The 19,791-nt window shown below is 41.7% G+C and overlaps 1 protein-coding gene across 1 annotated transcript in view; it reads left to right on the top strand.

The window, feature by feature from the left end:
* The window catches only part of Prkca (protein kinase C alpha), a 371,818-nt gene that overhangs the window by 278,575 nt on the left and 73,452 nt on the right, over positions 1 to 19,791 (top strand). Inside the window, 1 exon segment of the mRNA XM_048367133.1 lies at positions 19,598 to 19,754. Coding sequence (XP_048223090.1) covers positions 19,598 to 19,754 — 157 coding nt within the window.

The following is a 19,791-nucleotide window of genomic DNA, read 5'->3' as shown; positions in this document are numbered from 1 at the left end:
TGAATGCTTATGATTTTATTAGCAACTGCCTGGGAGCCAGCCCTGACTTAATTTAATTTAGTCTCCTGGGTTATTTCAGTCTGACGTAGTCTATTTTAAGCACAGATGAAAGGGAAGTAATCAGACTAGGGGGGGCAGGTCAGGGAGGGGCCTTCTTCTCTCTTCCTGGTTACTTTGGCTCAGCCTGAATCTTGGTATAAAAGGGAAGAACTTGATGGATGCATGTCAGCCCCTAAGTTCTCCTTCTTTCTGTTTGTCTCTGTCACCTGTGCCTGTAAGCAAAGAACCATTCTGCCAGCTCTGAAGTAGCAGAAGGATGCTGATTATGCAGCCAGAAATATAAATGGAAAACTGAATAATACCAGATTCCCTGGCCCCTCCTTGAGCAAACTGCATGTATCATGATATTGTTTGTTGTGGTGATGTTTCTCATCGTGATGGCTTGTCACTCTTCCTCTTTCTCTTTGCTGCTCTAAGGTTTGGAGCTAGCGAAGCAAGATGATAGAGTCTCAGTTTGGTCAGTGTCACTAGAGTTAAAATGTTGTTTTGGGACCCCTTTGGTGAGACTCAGAGCCAGAAAGTCAGTAGTATTTTGTTGTCAGGGACTGCCAGTCCATCCCTGAGTCTAGAGACAACGTCTCAAGGCTTCCTCATCATCCCTTGTTCATAGGAGGGTCCTGAGTTTGTGCACTCAGTTTGGTACCTACAATGATAAAGAATAAGAGGATTCCTGGGTCCCATTAAAGAGAGATCCCAAAGGCAAGTAGAGCATCCAGAGTTTTCTTTACACTCTGGTTGAGATAATGAGTCTTTGCTGGTTGAACTCTCTTAAATCTGGCATCATCAGAGCCCATCTTCCACTGTGTTCCAGTTATATACTCCAGCCCTGGAGGTAGAAAGATGACCCCTACCGGAGTTCAAGTGCCATGTGCCCAGAGTGCAGAAGGGTCTTATTGACTACAAAGCTTTATAGTGGTGCCAGGTTCCTACTAAGTGCTCAGAACATGTCCATGAGATACTGATTTCCCCGATGGTACTGATAATAGCAACAATAGTTAAGAGTAATTAAGTACTGTTTTGGTACCCAACATTATACCAAGGGCTTTCCTTGCATTGTCTCATTTAATAGTTAGGAAATACTGTGTTATACTCTAGCAATCTTTCCTTTATAAATGAGGAAGTAGATACTTAGAGGATTTGAAGAACTTTCCAGGTGACAACACAGAACTAGAGCATGAATTTACATGAAACATTTATATTCCATGTCCTGGTGGATTCCATGAGAACTCCATGAGTGAAAGGTTTTTTGGATACAGGATATGTAATTTGCTTCAGTGTAGGTTCAGAACTGCCCCCTCGGGCTGGGAATATGGCCTAGTGGCAAGATCGCTGGCCTTGCATACATGAAGCCCTGGGTTCGATTCCTCAGCACCACACATATAGAAAATGGCCAGAAGTGTCGCTGTGACTCAAGTGGCAGAGTGCTAGCCTTGAGCAGAAAGAAGCCAGGGACAGTGCTCAGGCTCTGAGTTCAAGGCCCAGGACTGGCAAAAAAAAAAAGAAAAAAAAAACAGAACTGCCCCCTCCTTGCAGTGGAGTAAAGATTCTCTGAGACAGAACTGTTTGGAGTATGCTCAGGTGAGCCATGTACCTGCCATGACTCATCCAAGACTTGCTAGGCCCACCATCCTCCAGGCTGGCTTTCTCAAAGCTGCTGCTCTTCCGTGTGCAGACTGCTGTTCCCACCCCAGGCATCTTAAGTCATCTTCTCCAAGGCCAACCACACCAAATCACTATGGTTAATGAGGTCACCACAGTGGCTGTTATGCACCCTAATGTTAGAGAATGGCAACACTGGATGGTGACCACTGTAGCCTTGTTGTAGGTTAGGTTAAAGCAGAACAAAAAGTATTTCTGTGCTTGGGATGGTGATGGAGGTAAATGACCAACACGAGAGCTCACCATTATAACAGATCCCATGTTAGGAAAGACAGAGTAGCATGCAAACAAAGGCAGGGGAGAAGGTGTACCTCATTCTACCCTTCCATGTTGAAGGCCATAAGCTTGACTCCTGCTGCCATCAAAAGATAGCCAGGCTCTTGGAGGCCAGTTCCAATGTAGCTCTGACTAGATTATATAGCAGGATATCACTTTATTAATTTAAGAGATAAATGCAATTAGTCATTTGCTTGTTGACAATCAGAGCATTGTCAAGACTCTAAAGAGGCCAATTTCCATGAGCCTATTTTATTGGTTTGCCATTTAAGATACTGTCCCATAGGCTATAAATAATAGAAATCTACATGAGTTGTGTCTTTCCTCCCCTTAGACAGACCACAGGGAACTTAGAATACCGCCCAGGGAACATTCCATTGTAATAGGGGTTAGATAAATCTTTAATGGACTCAGGCTAAGATTCAGTGCTTGTCTCAAAATAGAGGCAGATCAGATCCTATGGCCAGAAATACTGAAAATCAAATGTCTGGCTGCTGCTTCTTTGGCCAGTCTAATAGGCACTGATGATGTTGGCCAAAGATCTTCTGTTTATCTGGATATATTTATGCTGTGTGTAGGCTTGTCCTACAAGCCTAATTGTCTTTGGAACCTCCTCTTTAGGGAGCTCTTCTTTGATCCAGCATTGATGGATCAGTGATTTTTTTTATTCCCGAAGAAGAATCTTGCCTTCTTTGTTTTCTGGATCTCAAGTGCTATTGTTTGAATGTATCCTTCAATTTTTTTAATTTAATTTAATTTTATTGTAAAGGTGATTACAGACAGGTTACAGTTACATATGTAAGGTAATGAGTACATTGCTTGTTGAACATTATTACCCCTCATTTTTCTCCCACTTTCCCTCCCCCTGACTCCCCCCATCTTTTTATTTATCTTTCTTTTTAATTTGTTATTGTAAAGATTATGTACATAGGGGTTAATTACATAAGTAGGATAATGAGTACATTTCTGTTTGAACAGTATCACCTTTCCTCTTGTTTTCTTTCATTTTTTTCCCTTCTGTGCCCTCTTCCCCACAACTTGTATAGTTCATTTTTAACATAGTGTTTAATGTGTTTCACTGTTGGATTTGTTCACCCATTGTCCCACCATTTCCATACTCCCCCTTACCCTCTCCCAAACAGATAAGCTTACATATAAGACAAAATGTACAGAAATAAAAGACAGCAACAAAAGACCAAAAAACAAGAAGCAAAATAACATAAAACTACTTGTTTCCATTTCCTGAAATTCATTTTGTGAAACATTACTTCATATGATGATATGACCACAGTTATTAAACCTTTTTTGTTGTTGTTTGGTCATGGGGCTTGAACTCTGGGCCTGGGCACTGCCCCTAAGCTCTTCAGCTCAAGGCTAGTGCTCTACTACTTTGAGCCACAGTGCCACTTCCAGTTTTCTGGTGGTTAATTGAAGGTAAGAGTCTCACAGTCTTTCTTGCTAGGGATGACTTTGGACCAAGATCCTCAGACCTCAGCCTCCTGAGTAGCTAGGATTATAGGTGTGAGCCATTGGTGCCTGGCCTATTGATCTTTATTGATCCTCTCCTAAGATCTTCCTTTGGGAATGCTAATACATGCTTGGTGTAAATATAAACTTGTTCAGCCACTCTAGAAAGCAGTATGGAGATTCCTCAAAAAACTAAACATAGAGCTATGTAACTATAAACATAAACTAAACATAAACCTATGACCCAGCAACTCCACTCCTGGGCATTTATCCAATAGACCACAAACAAGAACACACTAAATCTACCAGCACAACCATGTTCGTTGCAGCATTGTTTATGATAGCCAAGATATGGAATCAATCAAGATGCTCTCAGCGGACAAATGGAATCAAGAAAATGGGGTATATATACACAGTACAATTCCATGCTTCCATCAGAAGCAATGATATTGTACTATTCATAAGGAAATAGAAAGATTGGGAAAATATTATATTAAGTGAAGTAAACCAGACCCAAAGAAACATAAGTTGCATGGTTTCCCTCATTTGTTGTTTCTAGAAAGTGCCTATAAATCTACAAGTAAACACACTGGATGGTAAAAGACAAAGAAAAAATACACTTGGACATGATAAAGTATCCTTCAAATTTTATGTGTTAGAGAATTGATCACCAAAGTCTTGTGTTAGTGGAAACTGGAAGGTCTGACTTTGGGCTGGTGACTGGGCCATATGGGTTCTGACTGGGAGATTTTCTTATGTCTAGACAAAATACTGTTTTTTTCTCACTTTCTTGTTTAGTTTATAAATAAATTGTGACTTCCAAAGCTAAAATGAACTGACTTGTCTTGGAAGAGTAAGTTCTGTAAGCTGTGGGCCCTAAGAGGGAAGGACATTGTACAGGTGTGGAGATGAGAAGCGCCATGGTCGTGGGGGGTCTCAACTTCAAATGTGATCACAGAGCTTTAGCAGTGGGTTATTGTCTTGGATTCAGTGAAAACACACTAATCATAGAACTAAAAGTCATGAACCTCAATTTGAGTAATAGATTAGTTCTCACAGAAGCAAATTCACCAGTGTATATGCAGACTGTGAATAGAGCCGATGGGGAATTCAAACACAGCATCTTTTGGTGAGTATCAAGCTTGAATGTGTCTTTCCTCATTTGAGTTTAAGTAAAGAAAGAAAACACACTTGCAATGCATGATTCATCTAAGAAATACATTGAGGAATAAAGGGAAGAAAATATAATCCAGGAAAACCAACATGATAGTGTGAGGTCCACCCCCGGAAGGGCTCCATGCAGATGCCTCACACCTGTTTTAAGTCTGCACTCAGTACCTAGGTAACTGGCATACCTGGAGGCAGTTACCATACCCTTCTGTGAGGTCACATCCAATCCACCTGGCTAGACCTCCCACCTTTTTCTATATAACCCCGGATCAACTCGAGTCTCCGCTCTCTTTCCTTTTCTCTCTTACTCTCTCTTGCTCTTTTCTCTCTTTTCCCCTTCTTCCTTCCTCTTTATCTCCCCACACCTCCATCTTGTATGGGCTAGCAGTTTGCTTTCCCCCCAATAAACTCCTTTCTTCCTGAATCATGTGGTGGGTTTCCTTTCTGGCAAACCTTACAGATAGTACATAACTAAAGGAAAGGGTGTAGCAGTGTAATATTTGAGAAAAAAAACACTGCACATAGATTTCAGTAGGATGCAAGAATAAACAATCATTAAAGTACTAACATTAAGTCATTTGAGTAAACAGGTAGAAGAAAATCAAACAGGATATTTTGAAATGACACAGGACTATACAAGATGAGAAGTGAGAAAGTGCAAAATATGTGCAAGTCATCTTTCAGTATGACTGAAAGGTAACAGGAGGAGAAAAGAGCAAAAGAGGCCTGGTTAAAAAACAAACAACAACAAAAAAACCGCAAATCAGAGTTGTGAGAGGACCCTGAGACAAGGCTCTTGCTGAATACAGGTAGAAGAACTAAACATGCTGGGTTTATAATCTCAAGCCTGTAATCCTAATCATTTAGGAGGTGAAATCAGCGGATTGTTGTTCAAGGCTAGCTTGGTGGGCAGGAGGGAGTTTTAAGACTCAGTCTCAACCAATGGCTAGAAGTGGTGCTCACCTGTCATCTCAGTGAGAGAAGGACAAATAGGAGGCCAGCCTGGCCTGGGTATAAAGCAAAACCTGTCTTATAAAATAACCAACTCAGGCTGGGAATATGGCCTAGTGATATAGTGCTCACCTCGTATACATGAAGCCCTGGGTTCAATTCCTCAGCACCACATATATAGAAAAAGCTGGACATGGCACTGTGGCTCAAATGGTAGAGTGCTAGCTTTGAGCAAAGAAGAAGCCAGGGACAGTGCTCAGGCCCTGAGTTCAAGCCCCAGGACTGGCAAAAAAATAAAACAAAAAAAAAAAAACTAAAATAACCAACTCAAAAAGAACTGGAAGAATGGCTCAAATGGTAGAGCACCTGCCTAGCAAGTTTAAGGTCCTGAGTTCAAACCCCAGTACTACCAAAAAAAAAAAAAAAAAAGGAGGGGACAGGAGGTACACCGGTGTCTCAAGTGGTAGAATGCTAACCCTGAACCAAAAGCACTCACAGACAGTGCTCAGGCCCTAAATTCAAGCCCCAGGACTGGTGTCCAAAAAAGGGGGAAGGGGGTGGGAAATGGAAGAGTGAGAATAGGATATAACTTGAGAATTACTATCTCATCCCAAGACCGAAAGAAGAAAAATTGAAGAAGACACAACCAAACATATGTTTTGAGCATTCAAACTAAGTAAATATACTCTGTTCTAGCAAAGTCAATGGAAGAAATTGTGTAACTATGAACATCCCAGAAAAAAAATAATTACAAAGAAAAGAAACTAATATTATTCCTTAGAATTACAAAAGACCAAAAGAGAACAAAAACCAGAGTGGCACAGAATTCTCACTGTCACAGAACTAAATCTGAAGAGCAAAGGAAACATCACTCACAGAATTTAGACAAAATTCATGGCCCCAAAATTTGTCACCTAGACAGAATGGCATTCTATCAGATTTTCAGATACGCAGAAGTCCAGACTATACATAACCTTTCTTGGAAAAATTACTTAAAGGCAAAGTAAAGAAAACTGCAACATGAAGTAAAATATGAGTCTCAGGAACAGGGAAGTTATAATATGCATAAAGATAAGCAACACTGTGATACTTATATAAGTCATGTAAAAATTTTAATAATAATTAAATATCCCAAAGTCCAGATAACTTTATAGCAGCAGGAATGGAAATAGAATGAGGGTGGAAGGACTCAGGACTCAGCATTCACAAATTTTCTTTACACCTTGGGAGGGAGCAGAAGACACTTCCATTCTTTCTTCTGATAACCAAAGAAATGCAAGATAAAATATATAGAATATAACATATAATACAGAAATGTAATATCTATAAATATATAGATATATAATATGTATGATATTTATATATACATATATATATATATGCAGACAAAACACAGGGTTCACAGACTGAAAAACAATCCAGTACCATGGAGAGGGAAGAATGATGACAGCAGAGGCAGCCAATGATGGTTGAAAAATGCGCTGGACTCATTCTTCCTCCTAACTGTACTTGAGTACCTAATGATGAGGCTACTCCTGACCTTTACCAGACCATAGTAACTACTGCTTCACTCTGTACCTGTGAGGTGATCAGCTTTTTATTTTCATGATTTTTTTCAGATAATGGAATATTTGTCTTTCTGTGCCTGACTCATTTCACATCACATAACGTTCAGTACGTCCATTCATCCTGTTGCAAATGACAAGATTCCATCCTTTTCATGGCCAAATAGTATTTCATTGTATGTGTATATAGACCATATTCCCTATCCACTCACCTGTTGTTGGATACCTAGATTGATTCCACCTTTTGGCTGTTAAGAGCAGTTCTGCAATGAACACGAAAATATAGGCAATTCTTCAGCATTCTAATTTTATTCCCTTGGGATACATACCTAAGCACGGGGTTGCTGGATCATACTGTACTTCTATCTTAACTTTTTGAATAACCTCCAGGTCTGTTGCACAATAAACTATAGCTAACAATACTGTATTATCTGGTTCCAAATATCTGGAAGATAGGATTTCAACTGCTCCAAAGAATGAAGAAATGCTTGAGATGATGGATATGAGAAGCATCCTGATCTGTTATTACACAACATACTATAACAAAACACTGTACCCCATAAGCAAGCATATACAACTACTGTGGTACTATGATATGACTGATGTATCAGTTCAACACAAAGCAGAACAAAATAAACCAAAGTCTAAGGAATGTACTAGAATTGGGCTACCTGTGTTCCTAGCCTTTCCCTTACAAGCTTGGAACCTTGAACTGAGTTTCTACAGAATCTCTGTAAACCTCTGACTTCCCCATCCACAACGCATAGATACTAAGCACAGTTACTACAGAGGTTGGTTTTTTGTCCAAAATGCTGACCACATTCCTGACTTGACTGAATATAAGATAACACTTTAAACCGACAGTTCCCAGGAGTTTTTAACATAAAGATTCAGCTATCTTCTTTGACTGGAGCTTATACCAACAAGAAAAGAATCCATAAACAGGATGACTAAAAGGTGTGTAGAGATTTATCCAGAGATCAGAAAACAAACAGCTCAAGTGGAGCTGCCCAAGTCATGAAGTTCTGTGTATGTGGATAGAAAGTGCTAAGTGAAGTGTGCACTGCTATCTTTTAAAATTCATTGGAAATCTAGAAGAACTGAAATACATGTAGGCTTGTTGAAAGGACTAGCAGGATGCAGAAAAAGATGAAGTAGTTGGTCGTAGAAACAAGAGTCTGCTATAAACAGACAGCAGTCACATGAACCAATGAAAAGGGTACATAGGGCTCATTCCACAGATGTTGTTTAGGAAATTGTCCAAACATTTGGAGGAAAAAAATTAATGAGACCTTGCTTCATACTGTATACTAAAATAAATTCCACATGGATTTGAGTTAAATATTTTTAAGAGGAGAAAATAATGAAAAAATAATTTGTGAATATTTAATCTCAGAAAGGGCAAGGATTTTCTTTTTAAAAAAGGAAGAAGTATAAACCAAAATACTTGGCAGCTTTAACAGCCTGAAAAATTAAGTTTCTGTGCGTCCAGGGCAGAATGAATTAAATCTAAGCATAGCTTTTGGCAAATATGAAAAAGGACTATTAGCATACAATTCTGAAAATCCTTTATGACTTGCAGGAAAACTAAATAAGAAGTAAGTCAAAGAGAAAATTAACACAAATGGCCAAATAACTTATGGGAGCGGGTTAAATCTCAAAAATAATCAAAATCCTAATGTCACTCATCCATTTTCTCACCACACCCTCCATATGAATTTTTAAATTATGTTTGACTATTTGTACTAAGGGGTTTCAATTCAACCAGTCAGTGTGTGATTACAGTGCATCCATCATTCTCCCCCATCTCAAACTCACACTTCCCCTCAAGTTACCTGATTCCATTTTGGTAAGACTTTGGTCTAACTTGTGAGAGAGTCATTTGGCAGTATGTCAAGAGTCCTAAGTGATTTTATAACCTTCAATCTACTAAGAATATAGCCTGCAAAATGGATCCAAAGTGTAGGTGGACATTTATTGCATGAAGATGCTCAGTTGCTATGCTATCTCTAACAGCAATTTTAAATGACATAGGTAGCTCCACAAGATGGAATGTCAGGTATTAAAAATGTTACACATTTTTATGATCTAAAGCTGTATCATAAAATGGTATGGATTCTATGAAAATCAATATTTCACCTTGTGTAGATACACAGGAAAGACTCACAATACACCAAATTGCTCCTCTCTTGTGCTTTTAATTTTCTTCGTTACACCTCTGTGTATTGAAATATCTACTACTTCTATAAAAGGAGAAATAGGGAGACTCAAAGAAGGCTAAGGGAATATAATAAATGCGCATACTTTGTGCATATCTGGAATTATTATAATGAAACTTCCCTATATTATTAGTGTGTGCTAATAAAAAAACATACTTACCTAATATTAATAGTTTCCTAGGTCCTTATGCAGAATAATATCAGTCTCTCATCACTTGGAAATGTTTCTCTCACAAGATTCTATTATTTCCTTTTGAAACACCAGTGTTATAGAGTTTGGGTAGAAAATTTTATCTCAACCCTTTATAAGAGGAAAATAGTGATCTTTCCCATCTCATACTACAATCCTCTGAATTTTGGTTGAGGATTTCCTGCCTCATGGCCTCATGTGTTCTAGCCACTGAGTTTCCTGTGAAAGAAATTCATCCTTGTCACCAGTGGGTACCACATGGAACCTTTGTTCAGTAAATAGATCCTAAAAGGTTACGTCTCTAGAGTTCCTGAATGCAGACTTGTGTATGGTCCCTGCTGGCTGAGCAGGTTGTGTTTTTGGCGTGTTTCATTCTTCTTGCCCTTCTCTCTGGCAATAAAGAAACTAATATCACTAGATTTATGAGTTATTGCTTTTTGACATAGAGGAGACAGACCTAGAACTTCTCTGAAGTTCGTAAACACAGAAAATATCATCAGACTAGATACAGTATGCTTAAGTACAAATACAGAAAGACAGAACTAAGACCTGCTATTGGTTCACCATCAATAATTGTTACTGATGATAACTTTGCTTTGAGTTTCCTGAAATCTAGAGAAGTTCCATGTGGTAATGGTTTTCTAAGAGCAAATGATCCTGTCTGACACAGTTTTCTTCAAAGCTAGAGATGTGTCATATTTCCTTTTTTTTTTTTTCCCTTTGGGCCAATCCTGAGGCTTGGACTCAGGGCCTGAGCACTGTCCCTGGCTTCTTTTTGCTAAAGGCTAGCACTCTGCCACTTGAGCCACAGCGCCACTCTGGCCATTTTCTGTTATATGTGGTGCTGGGGAATTGAACCCAGGGCCTCATGTATACGAGGCAAGTACTCTTGCAACTAGGCCATATCCCCAGCCCCTCATATTTCCTTTAGTCTTTCTGGTCTCAGAGACTCTGCAGAGCATTTAACTTTTTTTTTTTCTCAAGTGTCTAGCTCCTTGGGGTCTGGTTTTATTCTCCCTAGAAAGTCCTCACAGCTTTTCCCTTGTCCTGGAGTCCCTCCAAATGGACACTTTGTGAACTGCAGCCAAAAGACGCCAGGCTTTCAAGCTTGCTGTCTGCCTTTGCTCCTCAGTTAACAGCAATCTGTTGAGCACTCACGGTTTTGTCTCATGCAGTGTTAACCCTGGGGAGATGCCCTAGCCCCAAGCAGAAGTTCATCTATATAGATGAAAGTCTTGTGGGCTGGGCTGGGCTGGCAGGAGAATGGAAGGTCCAAGAAGGCATAGTAGAAGGATAGTAGAGCAGAGAGGGTACAAGGTGTGCTCCAGGTGGCGTGTGCCCAGGGGTGCAGTGGCATGATCCCAGAAGTACAGGGCAGGGGGTCACAGAGATGCATGTGTAAAGTAAATAGAACTTTATTCATAGCAAGGGAGAGGCTGCGCTAGGCAGCGTGAGTTCAAAATGGCAGCAAAGACACTGACTTCCTCGGTGTGCCAAGGGTCTCTGGGGGTACATTAAGTCCTAAACAGGGCATGCAAAGTACAGTTAACTATGTAAATTCCTTAAGTAACCCCTTGAAACAGATGCCAGCTTTGAATTGGTGATACCATCGTTTGCTCAGTGGAGTTGGGCTGGAATTGTTGAAGTAGATGGTGGAAAACTCAGGTTGTTGGCTTGTTTGCTTATTGGGAGCCTCAAAAATATTGTAACTAAGTGCCACTCAAGCACTGGTTGAAAACCTGTCTATTCTAAGTTGTTTTGTTTTGTTTTGTTTTTTGCATGTGTATGTATGTGGCAGTACTGGTGTTTGAACTCAGGGCCTCAGGGCTTGCTAGGCCAGTCACAGCCCAAGCCCTTTATTGTTTATGTTTTATGTAGTATCTTTCATATTTTCCCACAGCAGCCTCAGACCATGATTCTCCTTCCTAAGGCCTCCCAGATAGCTGGGAAGACAGATAAATGCTGCACACTGGATGGCCTAAAGTCTTGCCAGTTCTAATTCTTCCATCAGGTGCCATGCAAACAAGCCCACCATCACCTGTGGCATGTCCCATCTGTGCCAGGGCTTGTGTGTTTGCACGGTTTGGGAAGCTCCAAGTCAGAACCCCTAAACCAGACAGCTTGACCACCTCCATCACATCATGTGGGAAGGGCATTCTGCAAATCCTGTTCAGGAAGCAATCTGTCACCCAACTTGTTTCTCCATCAACATTTGCTGAGGAATTTTGGCTCCTGACAGAACTGACACAAGAGAACTGGCGGCCTTGTGGCATCATCAGAAAGGCCTAAAGTGAGGGTGCAAGCAAACCTCCAGAACAGTGTTTTCTTCCTAGTCATGCAACCAGGAGACTGTGGGCTCAGGGAAAGACAAGAGTTCTGTGGTCTGGTGGAGTGAATACCTCATCCCTTCTGATACAGCCCACCAGCCATTTCAGATGTTCTCAAAGTGGGCAGCTAGTGATTCCAATGGTAACTTGTTCATCAGAGCTTGCAGAAGGTCCTTGTTTATCCCTACTCTCCTTCAACAGGTTAGCTTTTACCCTTCAGAGCTCCTGGATACACATTCCTTTAATATTATGATTTCCAGAGCAGCTCCTATGAAGAATGGCCCCATTGATGCCTTGGCTTGTTCACTGTTTGCAGTTGGTATGGCTGAGTGTGGGTTGGGCTGGGGAAGACTGACCAGGGTGGAATTGTCATGTAGCAGAGGGTCATGGCCAGATTAGATGTACCAGGGAGGAGGGTGGAATGCAGACAGCTACACTGAAGAACATCACATAGCCAAGAGAAGAGAAGATCAACCCAGTCACATGTCAGAGACACAGCTTTGGAAGGTTCTGTGAAGACAAATGACAACAAAAGACACAATAGGTTCTGGGTTCTATTGGAAGACACACCCTTGCTCAACCTCCCCAGTTTAGAATAGTCCTGGCTCTAAGACAAAGTCAGAGTTTAAGAGCCTCAAATCTAAGCAGAAAGAATGATTTTCTCCTCAGAAACTCGCTATGAGACACTGGTACCTGGCTTCATGCTGTTTTAAGCTATGAATCTTGTGCTAACTTGTTCCTGTAGTCACAGGAATCAAATGCAACACCTAGTATTAAGGTTACTTATTAATTTTTGTTGTTGTTGTTAGTATTTGGTGGTACTGAGATTGCTACCTAGCAGTTTCTCCAGAAATGCACTACCATCAGAGCCTTATTAGACAAAGTGCTCTACTACTTGAGCCGCACTCCAATCCCTAAGGTTCTTTTCTTTTGCATCTTCCTGGCAACAGAGGACAGGCCAAGTGGGAGGCACGGTTCCACTTCTCCACTGAAGCTGGGTGGTCTTCACCACACTGGGCTCTGTGGAGAAGCCTACCTCTGCCAGTGAGCACTAACTACAGAGACCAAACATTTTCTGAACCTAAGCCCTTCCTCTCGTTCTTTTTTTCTTTTCTCCTAGAGAGGGCCAGAGAATGCTTGTTAACCAAAAAATAAAAAACCCACAGCTCTGTCCCCCAGCAGGCCTCTGGTTGCAGACACAGTTTGGCATTTTGAGCAATAGAGCAAGGAAATGACCACTGCTTCAAAGTGCATTTGTGCTGTTTTGCAGAACATCATTTTCCCTAGTTTCAATGTTTGTTTTGTGTCTTAAAAGCCTTTCTGTCAGTGAAAATTTACCCCACTTACTTTTCCACCTACAATCATTTTCTGTGTGTATGAGAGAGAGAGAGAGAGAGAGAGAGAGAGACAGACAGACAGACAGACAGACAGACAGACAGACAGAGAGGCTCACTAACCTGTATGCAAATAGGCAGAGCCTGCCCTTGGGGCCTCTTTGGTATCCGTGCCACTGGGTTCTCTTGAGTCCTGGGTCTCGGTGATGATGTGCTTTTACCTGACTCAGTCAGTAGCCTTCTGGTTCTGAAGCAGCTATTGGCATGTTACAGCTGTAGAGACCATTCAGGAATGCAAATACCATGTGCCACATGAGTCTGTGGTTTTAGAATTGCACCCTAGAAGCTGCTGTATTCAAGCTGCTATATATTTAAGTCAGGTGATAGAGTGTCCTTCACCTACTTCAAGGGACTGAAGTAGAAAACAAGTATCATTTGTCCATCCTTTTTCTCCTCTATCCCTGCTCCATGTGTGTTCACATAAACCTCTCTGCCCTGCCATCACTCACCTCTCCAGGGGTGGTGCTGGGTCTCTTCTACCCTGTCCTCATGGGCAGATCTCCCACCCCATCCTGTTCCATCTGGCATCAACTTCCCCACTTCTCTTGTGGAACTCTGTCTTATGGGAACCATTTTTATATGGTAACATGTGAAGGCAAAGGTTTTGAAGCCACAAGGCCACTTATTAGCTTTGTGTCATGAGCCGGTTCTTTTGCCTCTGTCTGCCTTTGGGCCCCATCTGCAAATGGTCTTGATAAAAGCATCTGTCTCGTTATTGTATAGAGCTTAGCACAGAGCCTGCTACCAGAAATGCACCACCATCACTGCCATTATGTTTATTATCTTCCTGGGTACCAGATCTGAGTTCATCCTCTGCCATGTGGTCTAATCTTTCATTCTCAATGGAGAAGGTATCCCTCTCTCCCTCTCTCTCTCTCCCTCCCCCCACTTCTCTCTCTCTCTCTCTCTCTCTCTCTCACACACACACACACACACACACACACACACACACACACACACGCACATGCTACATGCACAGAATCATATGTGCCTAAGCTGTAAAAGCAAATCTCTTGAAGATGAGGCATTCTATCAAGTTTCTCTGGCATTAAATCTATATTCAAATGTGATGACATCTTCATAAGCAATGAACGTGGAGGTCTAAAGTTGTTTTGAGAGAGCATTGTCAGTATCTAAATGTCATCCTAATAACTACTTTCTTTCATGGGTTGGAAGTCAGTTTTTATTAACCAACATGTGGCTCATAGTGCTGACAACACCCACTCTCCTGTCACCTGGGTGGGTATCGGCCCAGGCTCCGTCGATCACAGACACTAACTTCATCTTTTTCTGCACTCAGCTGCCCGCCCTCTCCCCCCAACAGTCCTGCCTTCATACATCTTTTGCTGCTGCTAATGTCAAACAAAGAAGACTTGCTGTTGTTTTTCTGCAGAATCAGAAACCTGATTTTGCTTGTGCCTGGTGAGGAGTGGGATTGTTGAACTTGTTTACTCTCTATTTTGCTATCTGGCAAGGGTGGAGATAAGAGGGCATCACCCGGTCAAGCTGGCATGAAACAATCCTGCCTTTTGAAGCAAGTCGTTGTTTTGAACCTTTGTCCTTTTTTTCTGGCTTTTAAGCAGAATTCACAAATAAGAGTATGCTTGGAGGGGAAATAAGGCAGTAAAAAAATAGAATATTATTTGCTAAAGCCAAACAGATCATTTGAAAAGGCCAGGATGTTGTCCAACTTAGAGGTACTTGATTTTTTTGTGTATCACCAAACAATGTCCCTGTGTAGTTCTGAGCCCTGAAAGGGTAAGGTTACTGTGGGTCAGTGCTGACAAGTCCAGTCTGCAGGCTACAGGATTGCAGCTGGTTTCAACAAAGCCTCGCGCTTATGTGCTCATGGATGCATCCTTGGGGGCCTCTTTCTCTATGTTCCCATTTTGACCTGTAAACAGTCAGGCTCACCCGGGCTTGACCACTCATTAGCTTTGTGTATTGAGCCAATTATTCTGCCTTTGGCCCCCTCTGCAAATGGGCTTGACAAAAGCATCTATCTCATAATTGTACCAAGTTTAACACAGTGCCTGTGGTACTTAGTAATCTCCCTAGAATTGTACTACCATCGCCACCATCATGTTCATTATCTTCCTGATTACCAGAGGGCCAGGGACCTTGGTTCAACCAGATCCAGCTTTGCTATGTGGTCCTGCCAGAGGCTACATGGCAACTCAGAGTGAGGTTGGGAACCCACAGAGGCTTAGAAGTGGGATAGAGCAAACATATTTGGTATGTTCAAGGATGTTAACCTTCACCTCACTTTTATGTTAGGAGGTGCTTTTTCCTACCATTAGATCGCATAATTAATGCTACATACAGTCCTTGGATTAAGAAACCATCTGGAGCATTCTCTGGGTACATCAAAAATTGCACTGAATTTTTTTTTTTGAAATCTCAGACTATTTGGAACACTTTACTCTAGTGGTCTGGAAATTCCAGGGCCATATGAATTATTTACATTGACATACTTACTCTCTGTACCCTGAAGAAACAGCCCAGCCTACTGGAGCAGACAGTGGATCTGGATGGTGGAGGTGGTAAAGACAGTGGTGAACGTAATAGTGCCAACATTATTTTAACCCTCCTGTTTGTGGTAATAGCAAATACAAATATATCCTTTGTTCCAGCTTCTCTTCCATTATACTGTTTTTCCATTTGATTTTTCACAATAACCTCATGGGATAAGCACTATTATTGCTCCTGCTTTACATATGAGAAATCAGATAACATCCAGAGTCACACAGCTAATAACTAAGGTTTGACCCCAACGGCCCATGATCTTGGCCTCTGTATTTTCTTCCATGAGCAGCCAGCCACCATTTATAGTGCTCATTCAAGCACCAGGAGCCAAGTGCAGACAGCCTCAATCTGTAGCACCCACTCAAACAACACCAGCCACACTTTGCCCTGAGCTTCCTCAGGCTCATCAAACCCTCACTGGATCCAAGTCCTGGAGGTACCACTTGCTGTGCCAGAGGAAATCTGGTGGTCATTGGTACTGTATCCATCTCCCGGTCCAGCAGCCCCTCAGCAAAAATCACTGGCCTTGTAGCTATGGCTACATTGTCCCACCTTCCTGGGGCACCCAAGGCTGCCCAGTCCTTCGAGCTAATGAGGCAGTCCATGTACCCTCAAACACACTTCACTCCTAAACATTTATTCATAGCACACATATCCTGGGCTTATCTGTCCACCTGTGTTAAGTAACTCTGGGTAGTTGTTTCTAAGGTTTTGTCATCTTATTTGACTGTGTTTTTCTAGAAATGGTATCTTACATTATCTAGAAATGATATAACCTTCGAAACCATGACTGTTTTTCTCAGTATTTGGCTCCACAGTTGATAAGTTCAGAATAGTTACCCCAAGCTAAGAGATCGGTGGATATATAGTTAATAATAGGTACTTTTATTAAAGTCCTGAAGTGATCAATCCTGGGGCACAGGTGTCTGTCTTTAGCAGATGTCCTCATCTCACAAAGGCTGTACCACTGCTGATGGGATGTGAGGAGATGCACTATTATCAGGCTCTTCCATGAGGCCCTGGGCCTTTTGGGGCAGACCCTAGGGCACAGAGTTGGTGCTTTGGGTTTATGAGCAAGAGAAATGTATTGTCTCTACTGTTATGCTTAAAGATCATCTAGCTAAGGTATCTGAATTGGCATGATAGAGATTTTTTAAAAAAGAAATCACATTTTCCATAGTAGATTCATCAAAGTAGCATGATATTTATGTGTATCTTAATTTCAAGGATCAGTGTGGCTCTTGTAGAAAGCAAGAGACAAGGAATAAGCTATAGGATGGTCACAGGGGCTGTTTTTCTTGAGCCCACATAGCTGTTGTCTATGGAGCATTCCAGACCCTTAATAACCTCAGAATTGGCACCCCCACACACACACAATTTGGCTTCTCACATGTGGGGAAGAAGGCTTTTGGTAGCACTTGAGATGTCTTTGGAGGGCTTTGCACTGACCTTAGGGAGCAGTAAGTTACATGAGAAAGTTGTTCTCAATTTTATTTCCATCTCGGATGTAATATGGAAGAAAACAGTCTAGTCTGGGGCTAGAATATCCTTAACATTTGTTAGTTTCCCTTTCTATATAGCTAAGAGAGTAGGCCTAGTGCAACTGTACCCACCAGAAATTCATAGCCCAGATTTTCTGTGTATTTGCTTTTATAGGTTCTTCCTGTACATGGCAATCTGCTTCCCATTTGCCTTAGTTACACCTCTTCCTTTTAGAATGTTGGATATTAAAAGGTGAATGATTTTAAAGGAAAATGTGAATGAGAGGTCAAGCCTACAAATGATGCCAAGAATGGTAGTCCAGTGAGCACATTCTGAAAACAGCTGCCCATGTACCCAACCCTGGCTTTGCATGAGATTGACTAGGAGCCAGGCCCTGGTGACTTACACCTATAATTCTAGCTATCAGGAGATCAAGGTTCAAAGCCAGCCCAGGTAGATAAATCTGTAGGACTCTTATCTCCACGTATTCAGCAAAAGAACCCTTTCTTGTGTTCGGACAGTGTCCCCACTCTTGGTTCCCTTACACTGATCACATCTCCATTTTCCACACACACACCCTCCTTTGCTCCTAGCCCCTCTTCCCAATCCACTCCCCCACTTTAACTTCCTCTTCTCCTCTGTTTCCTAGCTCTCCCTCCTCCAGACAGGAGGAGAACTATTATTGTTGGAAATGCCCTCCAGCATGCTACACTTTTAAGACTTCTGTTGAAATCACTCAGCTGCAGCCACTTTACAAAAGTTTCACATTCTATGCTTTTCTGTACCATTTGTTTGCCAAGTCATAAGCCTAAAACTGGAGTTATAGACCCCAGGACAAAACTCAAAGAGTTCCACGTGTCAGATCTAGCCACTCACCCCCATATGCCAAATAAAAAGATACGATAAAGAAAAGAGAAATTTGCCTTGCTGCGTTAAAAAAAAAAAAAGGAATAGAGAAAGAGACTTATTATATGATGCCCGCAGCTGAGAGAAGCCAGTGCTTCAGCTCATCTTTAGCCATCTTCAGAGCACAGACATGAGCTATAGGTTTAAGTAGACAAAGAATTATGAGGAGAATGTGAAAGTTGTGTCTAATAGCCCCAGTCACTGGGGTAATGAGGGTGGGCAAAAGTGGTAGCAGCCGCTATGACTGTCCATTGCCTGAGGCGTTGTCAAGTGAGGCCTTGCTACCGTGAGCATTGACACCTGGCAGGTGGTCCAGTCTCCTGTCCACTCCTTCCTGAGTGCCACAGTAGAAAGAGACCAAAGGAGAGAATGCCTCAGAGCAAGGAACACAGATAACAAAATTGAGGCAAGGATGCCTCTTTTCTCCTGTTTCTTATTCATCTGTGGGCCCAAGAAGGAGTCAGTCAGTACCTTTCAGCACAAGCAGCTTTTGAGCGGCTTCTCCATTTTGAAGATCTAAGCTTTGGGGGTTTTGTTTTCTATCAGTAATTGTGCTAACCATGAAGTGAATAGTTATTGATCACTGTGCACTTTACCTATATGAATCTAGATCATCCTGACTTATCTGGGCAGTACCATTCTTCCATTGGAAAATGGAGACACACAGAGATTAAATATCTTGTTCACAACCACAAAGTGGTAGAGCCAGACTTCATACACCCAGCACAATAGCTTAACATTCTCAGTGAATAGACCCCCCAATTGGGTTGCTTATAACCCTGATTCAGGTATCCTGGTCCACCATGACTCAGCTCAAGACACTGTTCTCTATTGCAGTCATTGACATTTTTGAGCCACTGTCTGCTTTCCATGATATTTGTGATTGATAACTATTTTCAGTTTAAATGATAGAATCTCAGCAGGAAGGCCACAGCTTCAAATCCTATCAAGGTTTTTCTCTCATCACCATTCAGAAGAAAACAGCCTTAAATGATGTTATATGTACTGGCTGCCAGGATTATAAAGTGAAGATGTAAAAATGAATACCCATAAAAATTTCTTAAGGGGCAGGAGGCAACCCTGGAACTCTGAGTGACTTTCATACAGGTCTTCATTGGCTTATCTGCAGCCTTGGTACTTGGCATTCCAGGGCCTTTCTGCCTTTAAAAGGTGTCATATTTTCATTCAGGGCTTTAATCAGGGAGTTCTGGAGAGTTCACGTGGTACTCATAGTCCCTGCCAGGGAAGATTTCCTGTTGAACATGAAGAGTTTTTACTCCTCACCTCATCTCCCCTTAGACACCACCCTGATGTCTTTGATTCAGCTTACTATCAGCCGGACTCTGGACAATTTGGGTGAGGTGAGTCTTCTTCCAATAACATTTTCTTCCTTCGCTTTTCGCAGTTCGAGATGCAAAAAACCTAATCCCTATGGATCCAAATGGGCTTTCAGATCCCTATGTGAAGCTGAAACTTATTCCTGACCCCAAGAATGAAAGCAAACAGAAAACCAAAACCATCCGCTCTACATTAAACCCCCAGTGGAACGAGTCCTTCACATTGTAAGTGCTTTCTTCTCCCCTGTATTGCATTCCAATC

This window comes from Perognathus longimembris, chromosome 17, assembly GCF_023159225.1.
Source record: "Perognathus longimembris pacificus isolate PPM17 chromosome 17, ASM2315922v1, whole genome shotgun sequence".
Taxonomy (NCBI): domain Eukaryota; kingdom Metazoa; phylum Chordata; class Mammalia; order Rodentia; family Heteromyidae; genus Perognathus; species Perognathus longimembris.
Note: the sequence above shows the minus strand (reverse complement) of the source record. Positions and strands in the feature narration are given on the sequence as shown.